Source organism: Lathamus discolor, chromosome 4 (assembly GCF_037157495.1).
Source record: "Lathamus discolor isolate bLatDis1 chromosome 4, bLatDis1.hap1, whole genome shotgun sequence".
Taxonomy (NCBI): domain Eukaryota; kingdom Metazoa; phylum Chordata; class Aves; order Psittaciformes; family Psittacidae; genus Lathamus; species Lathamus discolor.
The window spans coordinates 23,077,792-23,098,761 of NC_088887.1; the positions used below are offsets into that span (position 1 = coordinate 23,077,792).

Here is a 20,970-nt window from a genome sequence, read left to right on the forward strand (position 1 = left end):
GTAATATGAGATTAATTAAGCCAGAGAGTTTTAGGGACCAGTAGTTTGGGACCTTGTCTTATTCTTTATATCACATCTTGCTGCTAGCATTACTTGCATCTCACTAAAGTACATTGAAAGATAAGTCTGCAAAATTTTGCATGGGGTTCTCAGTTGTAAGAGCATTGCTATGAGGTGTAGGGCTTTTAGTGTAGTATGTTTGGGGCTACTTATTGAAACAGGATTTCTGTTGGGTTGAGCTCCTACTTCTGCAGGGCAGTAGTGACTTCTGATTCTCTGCTAGAATGTTTGAGTCACCTGTCAGCCTGCTTTATGATTCTTTATGATTCTTTGTTGCTTAACCAAACTGGATCAAGGTATAGAGGGGCACTGAGGAGTTGAAAGTAGAAAGTGAAGTTGCTAGAGCTGGATCTGGCATGGCTGTAGTGACAGCTGTCCACTGACCCGTTGCTAAAAGAAAGCCCTTAGTGCATCCAGGCATTTTTGCTGTTTTCTCCCCATCACCCTGTGACAGGGACAGAGTATGTTTGAAAGACATCTCATGTCTGAAGCTCTGGCATGGTATACAATGTCCTAAGTACGTGAAGCCTGGTGTTTCTGGGTTGTGGGCTCAGTGGTCACAGGGATCCTGTCAGAATTTGTAAGGCTTGTGACAAAACCCCCCAAATCTCACCCTGGAACCAGTTTGAAAAGGAGCTGGTTTTAACATTTCCTCCGTGAAGAGCTAAGTAGTTAAAGCCTATGGATACTGTAGTTATTATCTGAAGTGCATCTGCTAGACCTGGAAATGAAATCCAACTGTTAAATTCTGAAATAGTCATTCTTGTGTCACCAGAAGTACACTGGATACAGCGCTGGTTTGCACCGCCATCTGATGGTAAATAATCCCCAATTTGCACGATTCGCATCCAGGGGATTGGGTTTGTATTTACTTCAAACCATGTTTGTGCAGAGGTAACTTTCAGTCAAGGGCACTGGCCTCTTCAGTGTGTTCTGAGCATAGATTTTTGTGTTACAAGGTCTCGCCTTTGAAGAATGACCTACCTCCTTTAAGGGGATGCTCCTTAAGCTTTCGCTGCCTGCAGAACTTTTTGGTAGGGTCAGTATGTCCTTTCCCAGATCTCCATCTTGTGGCCATTCTGCCTTGTACTTTTAAAGTATCACAGGACCTAGAGAGCTGAACAAGTAGTCTTCTGTGAAGTCTACCTTTCTATTAGAAGTTACTTGCATTATGCATGAAGAACAGTAAAGGATTACATGCTATTCCATGCCTAAGCTTGCTTTGGCCATCAAGATGCTCTCTTCCAGCTTTACATCACTGTTCTCGTAGGACTGCTGGTCTCCTTAGCTGGGCTGTAGCTCTCTAGCTCAAAGCTTCTCCTCTGGATCTTGCTCTGAGTAACAATACTATGTGCATTTGGCACCCTTCAGCTTTGGTTCCTCAGGGAATCAATGAGTACCTCCATCTTAAGATGGTCCTTTCTTAGGCTATTTTATTTAAAATGTCCACGTAAAGACTTTTTCTTTTCAAGGAAAAATACACTTATTTTTCTCTAGTCCTATTGCAAAATGTGCTCGGTAAGTCTCTTAAGGCTTGCTATTGGGTATTTTTATTTAAATGCTCCTGGCTGAAGGGGAAGCATCATGGAAAATAAGGAGTTGTTAATGTAGGTCTGGAAGAGACATGACACCGGTTTTGATAAAACAGATAGCTGCTTCCACATCCATTGTGGCTTTCAATAATACATCAGTTTATAAAATCAGCCAAAATTCTTGTTTTGCAGCAGGCTTTCCAGATTGGTTAAACAAGTTTACTAATGGCTGTTATTGACAGTAAAAGCAGTGCCATTTAGACTTTTGCTTTATTTTGCTAAAGCTTTTGGGTGTCAAATATCCACCCAGTTTAAGGGAGAAGGAACAAATTAAAATCTAATTAGGCAGGTCATTCAAATCCCAAACAAACACAGCACTCCTTATTTCTAATGGAACAAGATCTTAACTTAATCAGTCTCACTTCCCATGAGTCTTCTTTGTTAGAGCTGGATTTATTTTCCTGTTCTTATGCATTGCTGGGTAGAGATTTGCACTTCTCTCCAGAGACATTGTAGCAGGTAAGTCTAGAGGTGTGAGAAGGGACCGGAATTTCTGATGAGCTGGGCTTCTTGTGGCAACATCTACCAGGACAGCAGTTCTGCCTTCTCCGGCAGCTTCTCAGGGAGGGTTGTGGAAAAAAAGGTGTTTGTTTGCACCTTTGTGTGCAAGGAGGGGTCTTCTGGAGATCTCAAAGGGCTTGGGTTGATTCTGACCTTCACGTTTGGGCAGTTAGAGGGGGGAGTTGGCTGTTTCACTCACCAGCCCTGCAACAGACTTCAGTATCAGAGTAGCCTGGTGTGAGTGTGATGTGTGGTGGGGGTTTTTCTCTGAGGTAAACCTGTATTGAGTGTCCTGTTCTTATTGCTGCATGTCTGGGGGGGCTAAAAATCAGCAGCTTTGCTTATGTCAGTGATATTCCGTAGTATCACTTGTGCAACGCCGCCACTTTGTATAGAGTGAAACAAAGAATTGATGTTTTTTGCTCCTAGTTGAAAAGACAAAACTGTGTGTCCTGGCTGCTTCTTGTAGCCTTTTTTTTTGTATACAAAGGGAACTGAGGAAAAACCCAGCATAGGCCATCACCTCCGTGGGCAAAGTAATTCATGTTTAGGTTCAGCCTTTCAAGCTTCAGAGCTTCTCAAAACCACGCTCTCAGAAGCAGAAGTCTGACCCAGAAAATTCGTGCCCTTGTTGCCTTCAGAACTTTTGCTTTATTGTACTGGAAAGGATGTCTGGTCTGATCCTGGGCTGTGACCATTAAGAACTTAGTATATCTAGCTGAGCTAGGAATAATTGAGTAGAGTGCAAGAATCCCGTTTTAGAAGCAGAAGTCGGTAACATTGACTTTAGAGAACCACAGGAAACAGCTTTATAGATTCCTAAAATGCATAGCTGAAAAGATTCTGTGCTTTCCTCAGATCTTTCAGCCCGCTGTGCAAGGGCAGCCTAATGTGCTCACACACTGGTGCAGACTGTGCTGGTGAATTTCACTAGTGACATTAGCTGTTTCCCGGTTATTTTCTTATGACTGGAAATAAAGGCACTGTCAATAATGGGCATGGGAAGTGAAAGGGGCTTTGCGTCTGCCCTTTAATTTCTGGTTGCAAGGTGTGCTATCTAAGCATGCACTTCAGTCATATTCCTAAAGCATGTAATACCTGCTCCTGGTTTTAGTCACTTAAGGGGAACAGCTGTAGGTAGTTGTTTGGCTATGAATTTACTGCTCCAAAAGACAGTGTGCCTGGGGAAAGCAAGGCAGCTATGCGTTGCTGCATATATTTTTAGCACTGCACCCCCGTGGCAGAGGCAGGCATTAGCTGGTATGACCCTTGCTTTCTATGTGTGTGTTTTGTGTTTTAGTGTTTCCTTTGTCCTGGGTAGGATCAAATACCTTGAACCTGATCACTGCCCATAAGATGCTTGTGCCAGCTGCTTTCTGAAAAGACCAAAACTTTGTTATGCTGCAGAATACCCGGGAGAAAGCCCCTCTTCCAGGGCGGCCGTGTGCCGGTCCGGGCTGGGTTTGCCCTGACCCCGCAAATTTTACCCCTGGTTTTGCGGAGGCGCCGTCTCCCTCTCGATGCAGCGAGGGGACCCGCATCGAGCCGGGGCGGAGCGGCGCCCGGGGCCGTGCTGGCGACCGGGGCCGGCGCTTTGACAGTGCCCGGCTTCCCCCGCTCTGGCGGGCGGGGAGGTGGTAGTGGGGGGGCTGTCCCCGGGCGGGCCTCGCTGCCGAGCAGGAAGTGGGAGCGCGGCGGCACCGGGCGAGGCCGAGGGTGACCCGGGAGGGGAGCGGCGCCGTGCGGCGGGGAGCGCCAGGTTTGTGGCGGCGGGGGTGCCGCAGCCGGGGGAGGCGGGGGGGTAGAGCTGCCCGGTGCGTGCGAGTGTTGCTGGCGGGGGGTCAGCGCTGCTCGCTGTGTAACACTGCGGGTAGTGTAACACGCCACAGGTGGAAGCGGGGAGGGGAGAGGATCACTTAGAAACGCTTTAAATAATGCATGGCTGTTTAATGCGATCATTTCATGCGCATAGTAAGCAGTAAGCAGTACTTGTGTAACTGCCTCATTATCACAGTGCTGTTCCCTTGATCAATATGGATTGTGGCTGAGGCACATTTTCCAGGATGGTGTCTCTCTTTTAAGATTGCTGGTATTGCTCCCTGAGCGCTGCTAAATCCCAGAACCGTATCTCCTGTCTGTTTTTTCTTTTTCTTTTCTTTTTTTTTTTGTTTGTTTGTTTTGTTTTTTGGTTTTTATAGCCCTTTACATCCAAAGTGGACTTTGAAACCTTTGAAACTGGTTGCTTACTTTGCCGATATGAGTTTGTCATACTACTTTCACTTCCTAACTTTCCCGATGATTTGAGGGAATTTAAGTATATCCCAGTACCTATGGGGGTTCACAGGGCAGGGCAGAGATTATACAGAGAAAGAGGAGGGTAGCTAGTGGTGAGTCAAGGTAATACTGTTACTGAGCAAAAGCGACTTTTCTTTAAAGGCAGTTCTGGTGGTGGTCCAAAGTGAGGCTCTCCTGTCCCACCTTGGCAATGTGGATAGTTGGTGGCAGACCTAGACAGACGGTAGTGACTGGAATGCTAACTTCTCACCGTTCATAAGGCATTCTGAGTGTCCTGAGAAGCAGGCATGTGTCTATTAAGCAGTTTGTCCAAGATCAAAGAGGGAGTCCTGGCTGTCTTCTAGTTACTGGTCTTGTGCTGTACTGAGTGAAATTCAAGAGACACTGAATTTCAGGAACACTGTGAAAACACAGGTGACACATGAAGAAGCGAGTAATGGCTACAAGTGTGTGTTTTCTTGGAGTAACCATTTTTCTTGTGTCTGACATTTCTGGTTAAAAAACGGGTTTAGGAATATGGTTTCTGTGTTTCCCAAACAGTGGTTTGGGAATATGAAGTAGACAGGAGTACAGTTCCCCAAAATGCTGAAATCCAATCTTGAAATGTGATACCTAAATGCTTTCAGTCCTTGTCAGAATTGAGGTTAAAGGCTGTGGTGTAACTCAGACTTCTGGTTTACCTCCTGTGCTTTATTGTCCCATACAGTAGTTCTTGACTAGCCTGCTTTATTTCAGAGGCTGACCAAGCAGGAATTCTGGCAGCTGGTGCACCAGAGCTATGGCTCTGAGCTGGGCCTGAACAGTGAGGAGATGGAGAGCTTCCACTCATCGTCTGAGGACAACGGGCAGTCTCGGTAAGGAGAGGCTATAAAGCTTATTGAAGCACTCTGGGAGAAACAGTGTCCTGTGTCTTAGAAATTCTGTTTCCAAAGTGTTGCTGTAGCCTTGCTGGAAAGGTTAAGCCTATAGTAAAAGGATGCAAAGAACCAAATCGCATAAACTGATCATCCATAAAAACTTAATTGTGTTCATTGTCTAAAATGTAGGAGCACAGTTGAGGTGCTTAGAGAAGGGACATTTGAAGACCTCGTTCTCCTTGGAACTGCTTGGGGATACCAGCAGGATAGCTTAAATAGCAACCTTTTCTCATTAAGATACCTAGTCAGGGTCTGTATGCCCTTCAACAATATGGAAGGGCTGAATGGAATGGAGCTACGCATGGTGTTCAGATACTTTCTGATGCAGAGACTGAAACACTTGTTTTTCTTTATTCTTATGATGTCTGAGGTATTAGCTTATTTTTGTGTTGTCCTCATCTTGAATTAGGAAGCTGGAATAATCTCACTGTATGTGGATTATTTTTTTAGAACAGTTACCTGGCCTTATGAACTGCTTTAATTATGGCTTTAATTTTTGTGTCTGTATGTAAATAAGTATGGCTCTACAAAACCAAACAATGTAATTTATGTCTCTTTTCAACACGGTCTTATCTGAGTATGTTTGCTAGAAAATGAAAAAAAAAAAAACCCCAAGTTAATTGCAAGCTTTTTTCTTTTTTCCTCCTGTAATAAAAATGCATCACTTTGCAACTCTGGAATTAGGGGGGTAGGGGAAAAACATCTTCTTAAACTTTCTTAAAACCTTTTATTTCCAAGTTTGTTCTTGGCTATCTCCATTTCCTCTTTTTCTACAGCATGCACTCTCTGTGATTCACCTGTACTTGGTTTTGCTAACTTTGTGGTCAGAAGCTGAACATTCTGAGAGGTGGTTAGCATGGGGAAAATGGCTTGTGAGATTAATGAGCTGAATGTGGGAAGAATGAGTTGGTAGTTTTTGAAGTTAGCTGAACAGACATTGTTTAAATGCAAAAATCTCACACGAGAAGCTTTCTCAGATTTCTCAGACCTTATATCTCCAACAATATCTTCCTTCTTGCTTTGGACAGATCCAGCATTTGTGAAGATTCTGGAGAAAGGGATGAAAAACTGCCTAAAATGATTGGTTTAGTTCGGGAACCCACGCTTCAAACAGAAGGGGAGTCACTCAATAGACACACATTGCCAGGAGTAAGTCCTGACGCAGCCTTTCTTGCTTATTTGTAACTGATAAGCATATATACTTGTGTATGCTTATATAAGTGGAGGATGCATGAGCTTTTAACTTCTAAAGAAGCCCTTAGGAATTCATAATAGTCTAGGCAGTTTTCACATCAGAAAAGATGAGTATTGTCAGGTTTCAGGAATATTTATTGAATTTAGAAATGATCAATGTTAATAAAAGAATATTGCTTGTGTGAGTTGCAGCAATGTCTTGTCACTAATTCACTGCATAACCTGGCTGGAATACTGAGGCTTAAGCCGTTTTGTTGTGGGGGGTGCGTTTTTATTACTAAAACCAAACAAAATTAACTTTGTTTTTTATCCACCTTTCTAGGGACCATTTTTAGCCAAGTGCTTTACGAAAGTAATGCTTTTGTTTGCTTACGGTGCTTTCTTGCTTGTGCTATTAGTTGTTTATAAAGTATCTCTTCTTATACTTCTCTTTCCTATACATGAGGTTTATTGAAGGGTACTTATGTTGTATTACCCTTGCCTTCAAAGATCAGTTAGTCTGCTGTTATGAGTATATGAAACATTTTTTTTTAATTGTAATATCTGGAAATGTTTCAAAAAGGAAGGGGAACCCCTATGTTTCATATAATATAGATGAGTTTTGCCTTAATGCCTTGTGTTAATACATGTTACCAGCATGAATGCTTCACTCAGTACTGTCTAATTTTGTGAATATATTTTTCTGTTTGGGAGTACAAATGCACTGGTGGCAGTATCTAAGGTGTGCACAGTGCCCAGCACAGTTGCCATATGTAGCTGTAGTCCTGAAAGGTTACAAACATTTTCTCCTAACAGACACTGCAAGGCAAAGATCTTGGAAAAGCAGATAGAGCAGTAAAGCACTTCTTATAAACTTCAGTAGAGTTGGGTACCTAACTGCTGTTTCTGCTTTGGAAAATTTGGGGAGGGAAGAAAGTAGATGATTGTAGCAGTTTTTACTGCCATGTAAATCTTCTGGCTTTTGTCACTTGCTAAAACTGATCTGGAGGTTAAGCAGGCTTTAAATAGTTCTGCCAAAAATCCAAGTTAATGGCTAGAGACTTGTACCCAACAAACAAGACTGGTATTTGTCAGATGTTAAAAGCTTAGTTAATTGGGTGATGGATGTCCCTCGTGGAAATCCTGGCAGTATGAAACCAGATTTTTGGAGAGATGTAAGGGAGGCCTAGGAGGACTGTGGATGCTGCTGGAGTTTGGTCTCTTTAGGATAACTAAAAATCTGCCCAGGTAGCCTTGGTTTGGACTTTTAAGTCCTACTTGCACAAGAACAAGCCATTTAAAACTAATTGCTCTGCCTGGAAAAGTGTTTTGTTTAACTATGGGGTGCCACATCCAGAGATGTCTCTTGCAGGTGCTACATGTAATTGAGCATATTGGTAAGCAGGAATGCCTGGGGATTTGGTCCGTATGCAAGGAAAAACTTTAGGATTCTCCCTTGTATAAACTGCCTTTAAAAAGTCTTTTAATTATAGTGTAAAACACAGTCTTGATAGATGTGTAACTGAACTGTTTAGTTTACTGTTTCAGCGTAACTAAAATACATAATGAGTGTGTTCAGCTATATGTGTCACTTGGTATTTCTCAAGAATGCCAACGCTCTCTCCACAGCCCCAGGATGACAGCGTATTTTGTAGAAGCACAGGGACAGTAGGAGGAGGTGGTAGTGCTCTAGAATGTATCTGTCAAAACCATTGCACTGATGGAACAAAACACAGTTAACACCTTCCAAAGACTGGAGGAAAACATGCTTAACCTCTCCTTTACTGCTCTGATTGACAAAATAAGTCCCAAAGCTCTCTTCAGAGGAAGCTGTGAACTAATGGAGGGGTTGGCTATAGGACTTGGCCTGTCTTGGAGTAAGTATTGTCAGTAGCTGTCTATAGCTGATTAAAAGAAGAACTGTATGTAACACCAGTCATGGCTCATCTGCTTCTCTGAGTGCAGTTCATCTCAATGTGGGAGCCACCTTCTCACCTGTATTTGCAACCATCTTTTTCTCCATTCCTTGTAGGGAGGCCTTCCAGTCCCAGAGCCTGCTGTTCACAGGTTAAAAACCAGAAAAGCCTTGGCACAGAGATTAGCAGTATTGGACTAGCTCAGGAGATAATACAGAAAGAAGAAATTACACATTTTCAACTCCACCTGACAGATCTGAAAATCATTTCTCTTTAGCGTAAAAAAACCTAAACGCCCACCCACATCCCTCTGCAAAAAATAAAGTAACCTTTAAACCCTAAGAAAGCCAATTTGAGTTACTACAAAGGCCTCAGCATCAGTCTCCTCTGCCCTGACATTATGAAATCCTTTTTTGTAGGAGCTGTTGCCCTTGTCTTTTGACATGAGCCTGACATTCCTGTTCTGCTCATGGCATGGTAGGCTGCTGTTATGCTGCTAGTGGGGGCTCCACTTGTTCACCAGATCCTTAATCATCATAAAAACGCAATGCAGGCTCCTTAGATTTGAGCTGGATCTGTATGTCAATTTTTAGACTGTTTTACCACAGCTAGCTCCTGTCTTCCATCTGTATTGGCAGAGTATTTTGACATAGAAATGTTGGTTCTGTCCTAGTTCCTGTTGTGTGACTGAGTGTAATTTCAGGCATTGTAGCTCTTTTCAATAGGAACATTTCTTGACTGATCTGCTTTTCTGATGCAGTTTTTTGACCTTGAGGGAGTATTTCTGCCCGCTTATGCTGCAGTTAAATTCATGCCTGCCTATTTCCCAGCCACCCACCTTCTGCTGATGTTCCTCAGTTGCACAGAAAAGTAGATGGTCTTTATTGAAGAAAGCCAAGTACAGGAAGTACATGATGACTTTTCAAGTAACGGATGCTCTTGCTTTTTTGAGTCAGCGCTGAATAATCTGCAGGGATGATGGTGTACTGCAGATGAACTGGAGCTACTCAATAAAGGAAGCCTGATCTTACTTATTTTATGGTCTGTGTAGTACTTCATATAGAGGCTGTAATATTGCTGATTTCAGCTGTTCCATTGGAGGCAATGGGAGCTTTGAGGAGAGATTTAGAATGAAAACTATGATTTAATGCTCATAGCCAAGCTTTTTGGGTGGCATTTGGAGATGTACAAACCTTGTGCATACAGTTCCGCTAGAAATTACTTCTTGAAGTATGCAATGGCATGTAAGGTTAGCCACCAGTTCTTAAAGTTTAGGGTTAAGAGCTGCATCATTGATTCAGTGACTCATGTTTTTGGGGGTTTCCTGCTTATTGGAGATGGCAAAATGGTACTCTGTTGCTTTGTTTCCGAGAAGTAACATTTTATCAGTAGGATGGCTCTAGCCAGTGTTTTAAAAATTTTTTGTCAAAGGGTAATGGAGCTCTACAAAATAAGAACACATTTCAAATGTATAATTGGGAATTTCAGATACCTAATTGCTGATAAAAGGGAGGTCGTGTCACAGAATCACAGAATCACAGAATCCAGATGTCCAGTTTGCATAGCTGATCCCTAACCCAATCCTCATCTACCAAAGCAAACTCCTCCTTTGTCCTGACTCCTTCTGGGGCTATAGAAATCCAGGGCCCTCGGGGAGAGTCTGCAGGAGTAAAGACAGAGGCAAAGAAGGCATTCAGCACCTCTGCCTTCTTTATATCCTCTGTCTCCAGGGTACCCACTTCGTTCAGCAGTGGGCCTATATTGCCTCTTGTGTTAGTTTTATTTGCTATGTATTTGAAGAAGCCCTTTCTATTGTCTTTAACCCGACTAGCAAGATTGAGTGTCTATTTCACTGTGCTTCCCCTCAAGATTATTGGACCCCTGACTAAACTGTCAGGAAAAAAAAATAACCTGATCAATAAAAAGTAAAAAAATCTGTGTTAGTTTAATGAATATGTAAATGCATCAATGCAGGGAAGGACACCAAACTGTGCAGGTGGTTGCAGGGGCACTGGATGAGGAATAAACAGTCCTTTTTAAGGCAGCTTTTGGTATAACAGGACAGATAAGTAATTCTGTTGCTTGTTACCAGAGTAAAGTGACAACTTGAAACAGAGGAAGGGAGATAGGCTGTGGCAGTGGAAAAGTGAGAACTTAGTGTTTGACTGTGTGGTAATTGAGCAGATAGAACTTTTCTGCTTTTACATGGCTTTCTTCTTTGGTAACTTTTTTTTAAATGGCTTCTGATTACAAATGCTTTTTTTTTTCTTTCCTCTTGGTTTTTTAAGGTGGAGGAGTCCCCAAGTGAGAAGGAGGTAAAGAAGAGTCCTCTTCCATCTTCAGAAAGAAAATCTGTTAAGCTGGTCAGGAGCAGGTCTTTAGAAAAGTCCTTGGACCTGAATGAGAATGAAGATCCTCCAGAGAAAAGCAGTGCCTCAGACAGTGAAGAAGGTAAATCTTTTGGCAGTTGGGATCTATAAGCCAACCTGACTGGTGCTGGTCCATCTCACTTCTGGAGCAAGTTAGAGAACTTTCTGATATTATGAAACTTGCTGTTCATTTGTTTCACGGAATTGTAGCAACAGCATCTTTGTATCTTACTTAGTTTCTGGGGAGGAAGAAAAAGTTGCTGGTGTTTAGAATGAAAACAAATTATGGTTTTGCTTTTTCTCCTTTGGTGGCTAGAGAGTTGGTAACAGCTTAAACAAAAAGATAAAAAATGGTTTATTTGACAATGTGGTGGTGGTTGCTCACTTTTCATGCTCTCACAGGTACTTCAAATATTTTATTTTTTTCTGTTTTCACTTCTTGGGAACTGCTGGGAAACATTTTTGACCATTCTTCAGTTTTTGAAAGATTTACCCACCCCCACTTCTTTACACTTCTCCCTAAGGCATATGGGCTTCAGTGTTACTGATGGGGTAAACTGAGGAACTCACCGAAAACACAGACAAGACAACTTCTCAGACTTCAGGAGTGTATTGTGTGTATTTTAAATCTGGTCTGAAGGTGCAAAAACTTTCATGTGTGTCTTGGAGGAGATTATACTTTGTGTTCCAGCACAGTTAGTATCTTAATGGGTCCTAATATCTCATCCTCAACTCTGTCATTACACAGTATAAGATGAGGAGAAACTTGGACCACAGTAGTGCAGCGCTTGTAACCTGGCTATTCTGAGCTTCCTTTCCCCTTCTCACCATAGGACAGAAAAGCATAGCTATTTGTCTCATAGTGGTTTTGGTATAAGTATTTCTGCTACCTCCTGGGGAGATAGTAAGGGCAAACTGTGCCTTCTACCTAGGCTGGATGACAGAGAGACTCGTGCTGTGGTCTGTGGGTTCTCGTTCTGTGGTCCCACATTAACCACTGACAACTTCTTGCTCTAAGTTGAGTGTTTCACTTATCTTGGCAAACTTCTGTGCGAAAGGGCCATAGTTGTTCAAACAGCTCACTAAGTTGTGGTGGATGTTCTGTTAAATATCCCAGTCTTGAACTCTGTAAATGCCTTTGAAATGAGGTGTGCACAACCTGGATTGATTCCAAAGTTGTATGGTGGTGTGCAAATGACAGACAGGAAAGCTCAACAGTAGCAGTGTGCCCAGTGGCAGCTGCATGTTTCTTTCGTATGTGAGGAGATAACTTAACTTGCTTTTGTTGCCTGTTGACAGGAATAGAGGAGTTCAGTTAATTGAGGCCAGTTCTTAATCCGGCTGAAAAACTTTGCATCTCATCCTTTCAGAGTTAGCAACTGAAGTTGCTTGTAGGTGTCATGATGTTGGAATCACGGAGGTGTCCAGAAAAGCTTTCAGAGTCATGGAATGAATTGGCTGCCTGCAAGTTGTGGTTGTTGGCTGAGGATATACTTTATATTCATCTAACTTTCCTTTTGTTCACCCATACTGCTTCTGTGCTTGCTTGTGGGTATCTTGCAGTTTTCCTGTTCTTAGTACCATGTCTCTCTTCTGTCTCTGGGTTATATTTTGTGACAAAGGTCTCCAGTGAAAGTGATGCAAAATGGTCCTGTTGTCTTTCATACTGCTGTTTGCCTAAATGCTAGCAGAAAATATTCCCCATCACTTCTGCACTGGTGATGTTGAATAAATAGAGCATATTAAACTGGAGATGTCTCTTTAAAAAAAAGAGAGAACTGACTTCATGCTGCTTTTCTTATTTCTCCCTCCCCTCCCCCAAGACTAGTCTTTTTTATTCAGAGCAGGATTTTCTAGTCCCACAACATTAATCTTTTCTTTCAGATTCCCTTCTTCATGCTTAGAATATTTTTCTTCTGTTTCTCTGTTTTCTATTGCAGTTGTCCCATACTCTTGCAAGGTGAATTCCTTCATGCAAATAAGGCTATCTTTCTCACATGGCGAAGGTTTACCCATGCAATTAATTTCTCTTGTGTCCTCTGGCTCATGTTCAGGCTGCCAGTGGAGGTGTCCTGGCAAATAAGGTGATGGGCAAGCTCAAGACTTGTACTCCCAACTGCAGGTCCAGCTGACACCCAAAGCTGCAATGCCAGAGCCTTAGCAGCTCTTCTTCTCTTGCCCTAAGTCATTCTCACATTGCTTACTTGGGAACAGGGGATGTGCATCTTGCTGTGCACCACTGAGCCTTTTGACTTGCATCTTAGTGCTTTTGTTTGGTTTAATAAACTGGAGTATCAGTCTCAAGCCATGACAAACTTCTGGCTGAGCTAAAAATTAGTTTTTGAGGTCTAGATTCTGAATTTCAGAAAACAATTTTTAGGTCAAGCATAGAGTATCTACTTCCAAAACAGAGCCAGAAGATTCTGGATTTCCTCACATGACCCTTGTATGTAGGTTTTAGTTTGGGGTTTTTGTTGTGTTTTTTTTGGTTTGTGTGGTTTGTTCTTGTTGGGGTTTTTTTTGTTTGTTTGTTGTTGGGGTTTTTTTCTTTGCTTTTTGGTGTTTTGGTTTTGTTGTTTTTTTAAATGACTGTTTAGCAGCATAAAATACTTGGAAATTAAAAAGGGGGAAGCAGGAAACAGTCTTTTGTGTTAGAAAGCTTTACTGTGTATGAGGACATGGTAAATTCCTTATTCCCTTTGTGACTTACCCCCTTTGTGAGACTTTCTGTATTGTACTAATAACCATCTTAAATATGTGGTCTGCAGGAGAGCATAACTGCTTGTGCTGTAGTGCTGTGGGATGGGTACACCGACCTTTCTTGCAGAAGGGTATATAAAGGGCAGAAAATATTTTAAACACAGGATGGTTGAAATTAGTTCAATCCTGTTTGGTTTTGGGTCACCTGTCAGCACATACCCGTCCCCATGTGAGATTTTGGATGTGCAGTGTATGTAAGGAAAAAATGGCCCTGTTATCTTGTTGCCATTTTAATCAAAATACTGGAAGTGTATATTTTGAATATATAAATACAATTACTTGTTGCTTTGGGGTTTGGAAGATACGTGGTTGAGTTATCTAAAGGCATGAGGTTTTTATCTTCTGAACTGGAAGAAGCTGGCATTGTTACAATTCATACTCAGTAACTCCCCAAGTTAATTTTGTCTTTAGTGTTTTAAAGTTTAGGGGAGTTCTTTGATAATGGTTAATATTGCTGATGCAGTCATTAAATAGATGGTGTCTGGAACATGTTCACTTCAGGAACTGGTTTTATTGACTTGATTTCAGGTGTGTATGGTTAAAGGCTCCTGCCTGCATATTTTTTTGTGCAGTGTGCAATTTTTACCTCCCACAGAGGCACAGAAATCCTCACAGTGCCAAGATTTGCATGCATGCTTCTTTCTCTCCTGATCCTCCCCCAGCTCTGTGGAGTGGAAAAATCAACCATGTTATTAATTTGTTTGATAGCCTCTGCTCTTATCAGTTCAGCTTTCTTAATTTGCTTGTGGTACGTGTTTACTTTGAGCTGTTAGCTGTTTACGGGAATTTTAAGAACATTTTTCCCTCTCTCCCTTTCCCCTCTTCCAGTTTTCTGTCTCTTTTGTGTTGCAAATGTTTTCAAACCTCTCAGTCACTGCTGCATCATGATATTATGATCAGATATTATTTCACATCTTGTCTTGCAGCAATGAAAATGACCTTATGAAGTGCAAGGTAATAGTGGGGGGAGGGAACAGGCTTGCTGCTCTCATTACTGAGTGCCCTGGTTCAGTTTAGGTTTACTTTTGGATTTCTGGGTCCCTAGGGTCCTAAACTAAAGTCAGAATAATCTTATGTTCTCTTATCAGACAGCAGCACCAATTCATCTATAAATGTGTTCAGGCTAAGAGAATTAGTGGTTGATAATTGCATACTGCTGAGGTGTTAGAACAGCATTAAAGTTTAAGGAGTTAAGACTGATATCTAGATACCTGCACAAAACATTCTGTTCATAAACAGTATTTCTAAGCCAGTCCTAGGTAAAATGCTTGCTGTTGCTCTAGTATTGAGGTAAATAAAAGGAAGGTAGATTTTTGTGTGAGTTAAAATGGTTGACAAACAGGCGTATTCATTTGTGGCAGAGACAAGTGGTTGAAGCTTTCTATCCTGTTTAAATTGCAAGCGTGTAAACTGTACAGTTATTCTTTGCTATGCTGCTGTTCCTGCTTGCTGCTTCACCTACAGGTAAACTCTGAGAAGGCCAGATGAAAGTGACTTGAAGTTTGTCAATCTCCTGGTGTATGCAGTAACTTTCTTCCACAGATGTGGAACTCACAGCAGCATTCATACATACATGCACCTTCCAGACCTGTTGTATTGAAGATTTTTCTAGGTTTCCTGGGCGAGAGCTGTTTGAATCTCAGCATCCAAAGTGGCTGATGGGCCTGATGTGTCAGCCCAGTTTCAGCTTGGATTTTTTGAAAATACTGCTTCATGTAATAGCACCATTTTTAAAAATTTGTGTGTTCCAAGGGCTGAGAGCAAGTAAAAACATATTTCTCAATAATATTCTCATGCACTTGGCACTCATTGACTATTCCTTATTAGAGGCATGACTAGATACAAATATTGTACAGGAATATTGTATAGACCCATGGATGCTCTTGCTTAAGACTTAGTACAGGGAGGACAGACATCATGCTCGAAGAGTAAAGTATCTCAGTAGCAAGGTGTGCACATCAAGGTAATAATGTATGGGCTTTGTGCATATCATAAGTTGCTGTGGCTTATTGAATTACCTTGCATTATCAGAAACATAGTAGCTGTCCTCAGGAGTTTCAGGTGAATGTAAAGTTGTGTAGTTTAGCTGAGCCTCACTGGGGCAAAGGTGACTTGTATTATCTTGTATTTGCTAAGACATATACAAATAGCTGCCAGAGCTTATCTGATGTACAGTGGCTTGGTCATGTGTCTGGGGTTTTGTATTTTTTTTAAGTGGTAACAGATTCCTTGGGCCTGTCAAGGTCCAGCTGAGTGAGACTCAGAGTAACCAGGTTTGAATTACCTGGTGTCTGATTCCATGCATGTTAGCTGATGAGCAGCAGGCAAAGAGGATGCCAACACCAGTATCTGAAGCTTCCTATCTCTTAGTGAAAGGAAGTGGAGAGTGAACTCTGAAAGAGAGGTCTATAATGTTGAGGTCTTGTTAGCTGAGGTCAAGCTTACAGTTCACTTGGTCTGCATTTGGCTGGAATTGGGTTCAGCTCCAAGAGGAAATACAGTGAACATAAGCTGAAAAGCCAGGCTGAATTTCTGGCTTCCCACAAAATGTTTCAGCACAGCAGAATCTGTATTCTGGCATGTAATGACTGCATATTGGCTGATTAAATGTATCTCTTAAAATGCATGCTTGCTTTCTGTCGCCCCTTGTAATTGTAACTGCATAAGCAGAACATAGCATGGGAAGGAAGTCTTTCTCTTGTGCAAGCACAAAAATATGGCAGTCATGCTTTGCTTTTGGAATCCTACACTGAAGGTCAAAGAGAACTTTTTTGAAGGCAGATGTGTAATAGGGACTTCTAGCAGGCCAGAAGCAGCACCAGAATGGAAGTCTGCTCAGTCAGAATTGGATTTCACTGGGGGACTGTGGTGTTCAGTTGCTGTGTTTGCATTCATCCATACTGACTGCTGCTACTAAGCAGTAACATTTTAAGTGCTGTAATCTTAGCTTATAGGAGCTATAGCTTGATATTCAGGCTAGCTTTGCATTGGTGGCTAGCACTGACCTTTGCCAGCTCTGAACATTCATTTCTATCAGTTGAAAGGTTAGCCAGACTTCCATCTGGCTCCCACAAGATTTGCTTTCAGGCATTTTGTTTTGTTTCAGTAACATGGGTGTGTGTGGGGGTTTGTTTGGTTTTGGTAATAATACCTTAGGATGGACTTCCTTCTAAAGCATAAGCAGCTTGAGTTGGGGTTGGCATAGGAAACTGCTTGCCCTCCAGGATCATAATTCTGTCCCTTATACCCTGCAAGAGTGGCTGAGATGACCACAAAGCTGAGTCATGCCAGCAGCCAACAAGGAGAAAAATAGCAAAGGTCAGTGCTGCAGCCACAGAATGCCACTGGGGTGCTTGTCGCAGGTTTTGAATTGGGGATGGCAATCCTGGTGCACTTTTCAGGACTGCAAAATGGAGCAGGGAACCTCTTGCATTGCTCTTATGATTAGGTATGGAGGGAAGAACTGTATGGGAGTTTACCTGGTCTCTTAGACTGTGAACACTATTAACATTACAGATGTTAAAAGCAGAATTCTGAAACTCGCCACAAGTAAGAAAGCCAGTATAGTTTTACTGTCCTGCTTGCTATGCATGTATCCTTCCTATAATAGGCATGCATATGAATGAAGATTATGTGCTAACATTTTGTCTTCCACAATGATTCTTATAGTAGGATTAGTAGAATACTGAAGGCAAAACTAAAAGGATGGGACCTTGTGATGTTGATTTATCATTTTAAGTTTGCACAGGGAAATGGGGGAGTGGTGTTGAAAATCAATTCTGGACTTTGTTTCTGAAGACAGCCTACTTACCAAATCATGTGCTGCTGTCATTACTGTTTTTTTGAGAGTGAGAAACAAATGCTGATGCAAGCTTGGGAAGGATTTGAGCTGTAATAAAGCTTAGAATATTATAAAGTTTCTTCATAATACTGTTCCATTCTTAACGTGACCTCTCTGCCTTTCCTTAGCAGTGAAGGAGACTGTCTCTGAGAATGATCTCTATGGGAGACTTTTTATAAACAGAGTTTTCCATATCACTGCAGACAAGATGTTTGAAATCCTTTTCACCAATTCTCACTTCATGCAGAGGTTTCTCAATTCCAGGAGTATAGTAGGTAATGCACTCTTCTCCTTTCTGCCTGTGTTGCAAACTACCCTGAAAATTTCAAACTCTGAGAAATATTAAATAGGGCTAAGTTGAATTCTAAGGTTCTCATTGCATAAAAAGAATTTTGGAGCTTTGAAGCTTTACTATGAGAGGGGTTATTTAAAGCTAGCCTGTTGTTTCCATAGATTTGTAGATCAGTTATACTTCAGTGTAAAAACCTCATTTCAGTGTACTGCAAAACTGCACCCTAATGGCTGAATTTGGGTTTGTCTGTTACAGAGATGCAATCTGTGGGGTATTTCTGATTACATTGTGTTCCAGAAATAGTGAAACATGCAGGGCTGGCACAGGGGCAAGATAACTGTATCCTCCTAAAAGATACTAACAGGCTTTAATTTTCTGGATGAGTAAACTTTACTCATTGATACCATATGAACAGAAATCAAAAAGGGTAATAATATTTATTCAGTGTCAGCTTGGAAAGCCAAGTGCCAAAAGTGACATATTTTCGTTTAATTGCTTACTCTTCTCTGCACCCTCAGGTCTCTTTCAGTAGACCCAGGTTCAGCCACTTAGTGCTTCACCTTTGTTCATCAGTGAACTACAGTTTTCACTTTTCCTGCAAACACCACACCCATTTGGAATCTGTTTTCTGCCTCTTTCCCCACCACTGTTCTTAAACTGTTAAGATGTGAATAGGCAGAGATAATGCTTTTTAGGTAACCTACATGTGAGGTTTTGCATAATTTCTCATCTAGATGCAGTATCAACCCCTTGGAATAGAGATTCCAATGGCAATCAGTTGAGGACTTTGACGTACACTGTAACGATTAACAATCCACTCTGTGGGAAGTTCACAACTGCAACTGAAAAGCAGGTACTGTGTGCATGTGTGTGTCTGTCTGGTGTCCTTTAATGCAAGGGAGAGGTCAGATGTACAGCCTGTTGGAGAGCTGACCGCAGTTTAGAGTTCAGTGAGCTGCAGTGCATCTGCAGTTTAAAGGTAGCATCTCTAAGGTAGATTGCTGCCTCTCACCATTAGTGAGTAAATGCTGATGAAATCAGAGAGGCTTTCTGCCTTTACAGGTGGCTGTAAGCTTCTGCTGCAGACTTTGTGGGCAGAAGTATTAATGTCTCTTATGAATTTAGGGCTGAAAAGATGCAATGAAATGCTTTCAGTGTCTACTTATGGGCTCTTCAGGAGAGATGGAAAGAGTCTAGCAAAGGGCCACTAAAGTGATTAAGGAAATGGAGCATCTCATGGGAAGCGGATGAGAGTTGGGGCTGTTAAGCCTGGAGAGGGCTTCAGGGGTGATCTTACAATGTGTCTATAAGTATCTGAAGAGAGAGTGAGGGTAACAGAGCACTGGAACAGGTTGTCCATTGAGGTTATGGCATCTCTCCCTTGGAGATACTGGGAAGCCTGGTCCTGGGCAACCAGCTCTGGATGGCCCTTGAGCGGGGTCCTTGGACAAGATAACCACCAGAGGTGCCTTCCAATCTCAAGCATTCTGTAATTATGCTTTGAGAAAGGTCTCATAGATCAGTCTCAAAGAGCAGCTGTGGTCACGAGTCAGTGGCCAGCCTTGCATCTGGTACTTAAAATGGCAGTGGGGAAATACTGTTGCATAGTGAGGCATCTTCTCTTTCCCACCCCATCTATACTTCCTATTAGTAACTTTTTTATTGTGGTTGTTCAGGCTTTCTCCCTGCTCTACTTCACTTGAAGTTATTGATCTAGCCTAAGGAATTCAGGCTGAAGGGGGGGGGGGGGGGGGGGCGGGAGGGGAGGAGCCAAACAGGTACCATGAATATACCTTCTTATTTTCTTTTATGGTAGATCCTGCATAAGCAAAGCCAGAAAGGTCAGTCTTACCAGGTGGATGCGGAGGTGCTGACCCATGATGTCCCCTACCATGATTATTTCTACACTGTGAATAGATACTGCATCAGCCGCACGTCCAGTCACAAGTGTCGATTACGGTGAGGCTGAGTGGTGCACAGTGGGAGGGGAGAAGCCGAGACACTTATGTTACAGGTTGATGAAGTGTGCTTCTCTAAAGATCTGCCAACAGCATAGAGAAGGTCAGCTTCTCTTGAAGTTAGGGATCTCTTCTGAAAAGTAAGCTTGGTTTATTTCTTGTCACATGTATGCTGTATTTAGATTTCATTAATGTAGTGAGAAATGAACTCTTACTCTGTGAGGCATAGATCTCATCTCCAAGGCTGAACTGGGTTCTGATCGGCCTTGAATTTTTAAGTGCACCTGTGTGAGTGGGGAAAAATTGAAGTTGTGATGTTTTATTACAAAGTTTCCCAGATATCCTTGTTAAGGGCCTGCAGAGGAGGACAGTTTCATACGAAGGTACAGAGAAGATGGAAATGTACCTGCTTTTGAAGGGAGGGTACTTAAGTGAATCAGACTTCATTATTAAGCTCTACCTAGATATGGGAGTCTTAAAAGGCACTTCTCTTTTCTCTTCCATTTGTTAAAAACATGCTTAATGTGAAACTTGATCCCTTCAGATATTTATGTGACTTTCTGACTATATTATCCTTTCTTGTGCTGCCTCTGTTTTATCTCAAACTTCATCAGTACCCAGGAAAGGTAGGAAGCCTGAATTTTGCTCTGGCTTCTCTCAGGCTATACACATGTTGAAGGCTCTCTCTCTCTACTGGGAGAAGAAAGGAAGAAAGGTCCTGTTCTGAATGATTTTATTTTTTTTTTTTTTTTCAAGAGTCACTCTTCCTCTGAGGGCTGTGCTTTTTTTTTTTTATCTGAGACACATGGCAACCCCAGGGTAAGACCGAAAACCTAGATTTCAATATGGTGCACAGAGCATGCATGTATAGAACAGAAGGTGCGTGGTGGTGTTACAGCTGGCTTTATTATACTATGTTTAAAATGGTTCAGAAACGCTATTTGAAAGAAGCTGTTTTATTAGACTAGAAACACAGTGGGCTTACATTGATTTGGGTAATTATTTGAAAGCGTTGAAAAAAGGTATGTTCTTGACTTAAAGAGCTCAAAATCACAGCCTACCCTTTTGTCCTTTGTGAAAAGCTTTGGGATTCATTCAGTTCTTAAAAGCAACACTCTGAAGGAATCTGTGCCATTTCTATTCTGGAAGCATTATTGATTAGCTTGACCTGGGGAATGCAAAGGAGGAATGTCACTTCCCTTCTGTTGTACAGAAAGACAGATTTTAGTTTTGGGGTAGGATCTGAGCACTTGGCACATAAGTGGTGATGATGAATTTTAGCTGCTGCCATTGCAC

General features: G+C 41.9%; 1 protein-coding gene across 5 annotated transcripts in view; it reads left to right on the forward strand.

Moving 5' to 3' along the window:
• Positions 1-20,970, forward strand: part of GRAMD1C (GRAM domain containing 1C) — a 53,658-nt gene that overhangs the window by 27,089 nt on the left and 5,599 nt on the right. For 3 of the 5 annotated variants that reach the window (XR_010612185.1, XM_065676710.1, XM_065676708.1), the window contains exons 7-12: positions 5,184-5,302; positions 6,394-6,514; positions 10,743-10,905; positions 17,553-17,699; positions 18,451-18,569; positions 19,533-19,675. Coding sequence is in view for 4 of the 5 variants with exons in the window: in XM_065676710.1 (XP_065532782.1) it covers positions 5,184-5,302; positions 6,394-6,514; positions 10,743-10,905; positions 17,553-17,699; positions 18,451-18,569; positions 19,533-19,675 (812 nt within the window). In the remaining variant the exon portion in view is untranslated. The remainder of the gene's footprint in view (positions 1-5,183; positions 5,303-6,393; positions 6,515-10,742; positions 10,906-17,552; positions 17,700-18,450; positions 18,570-19,532; positions 19,676-20,970) is intronic. The other 2 variants (XM_065676709.1, XM_065676711.1) reach the window with 2 other exon arrangements.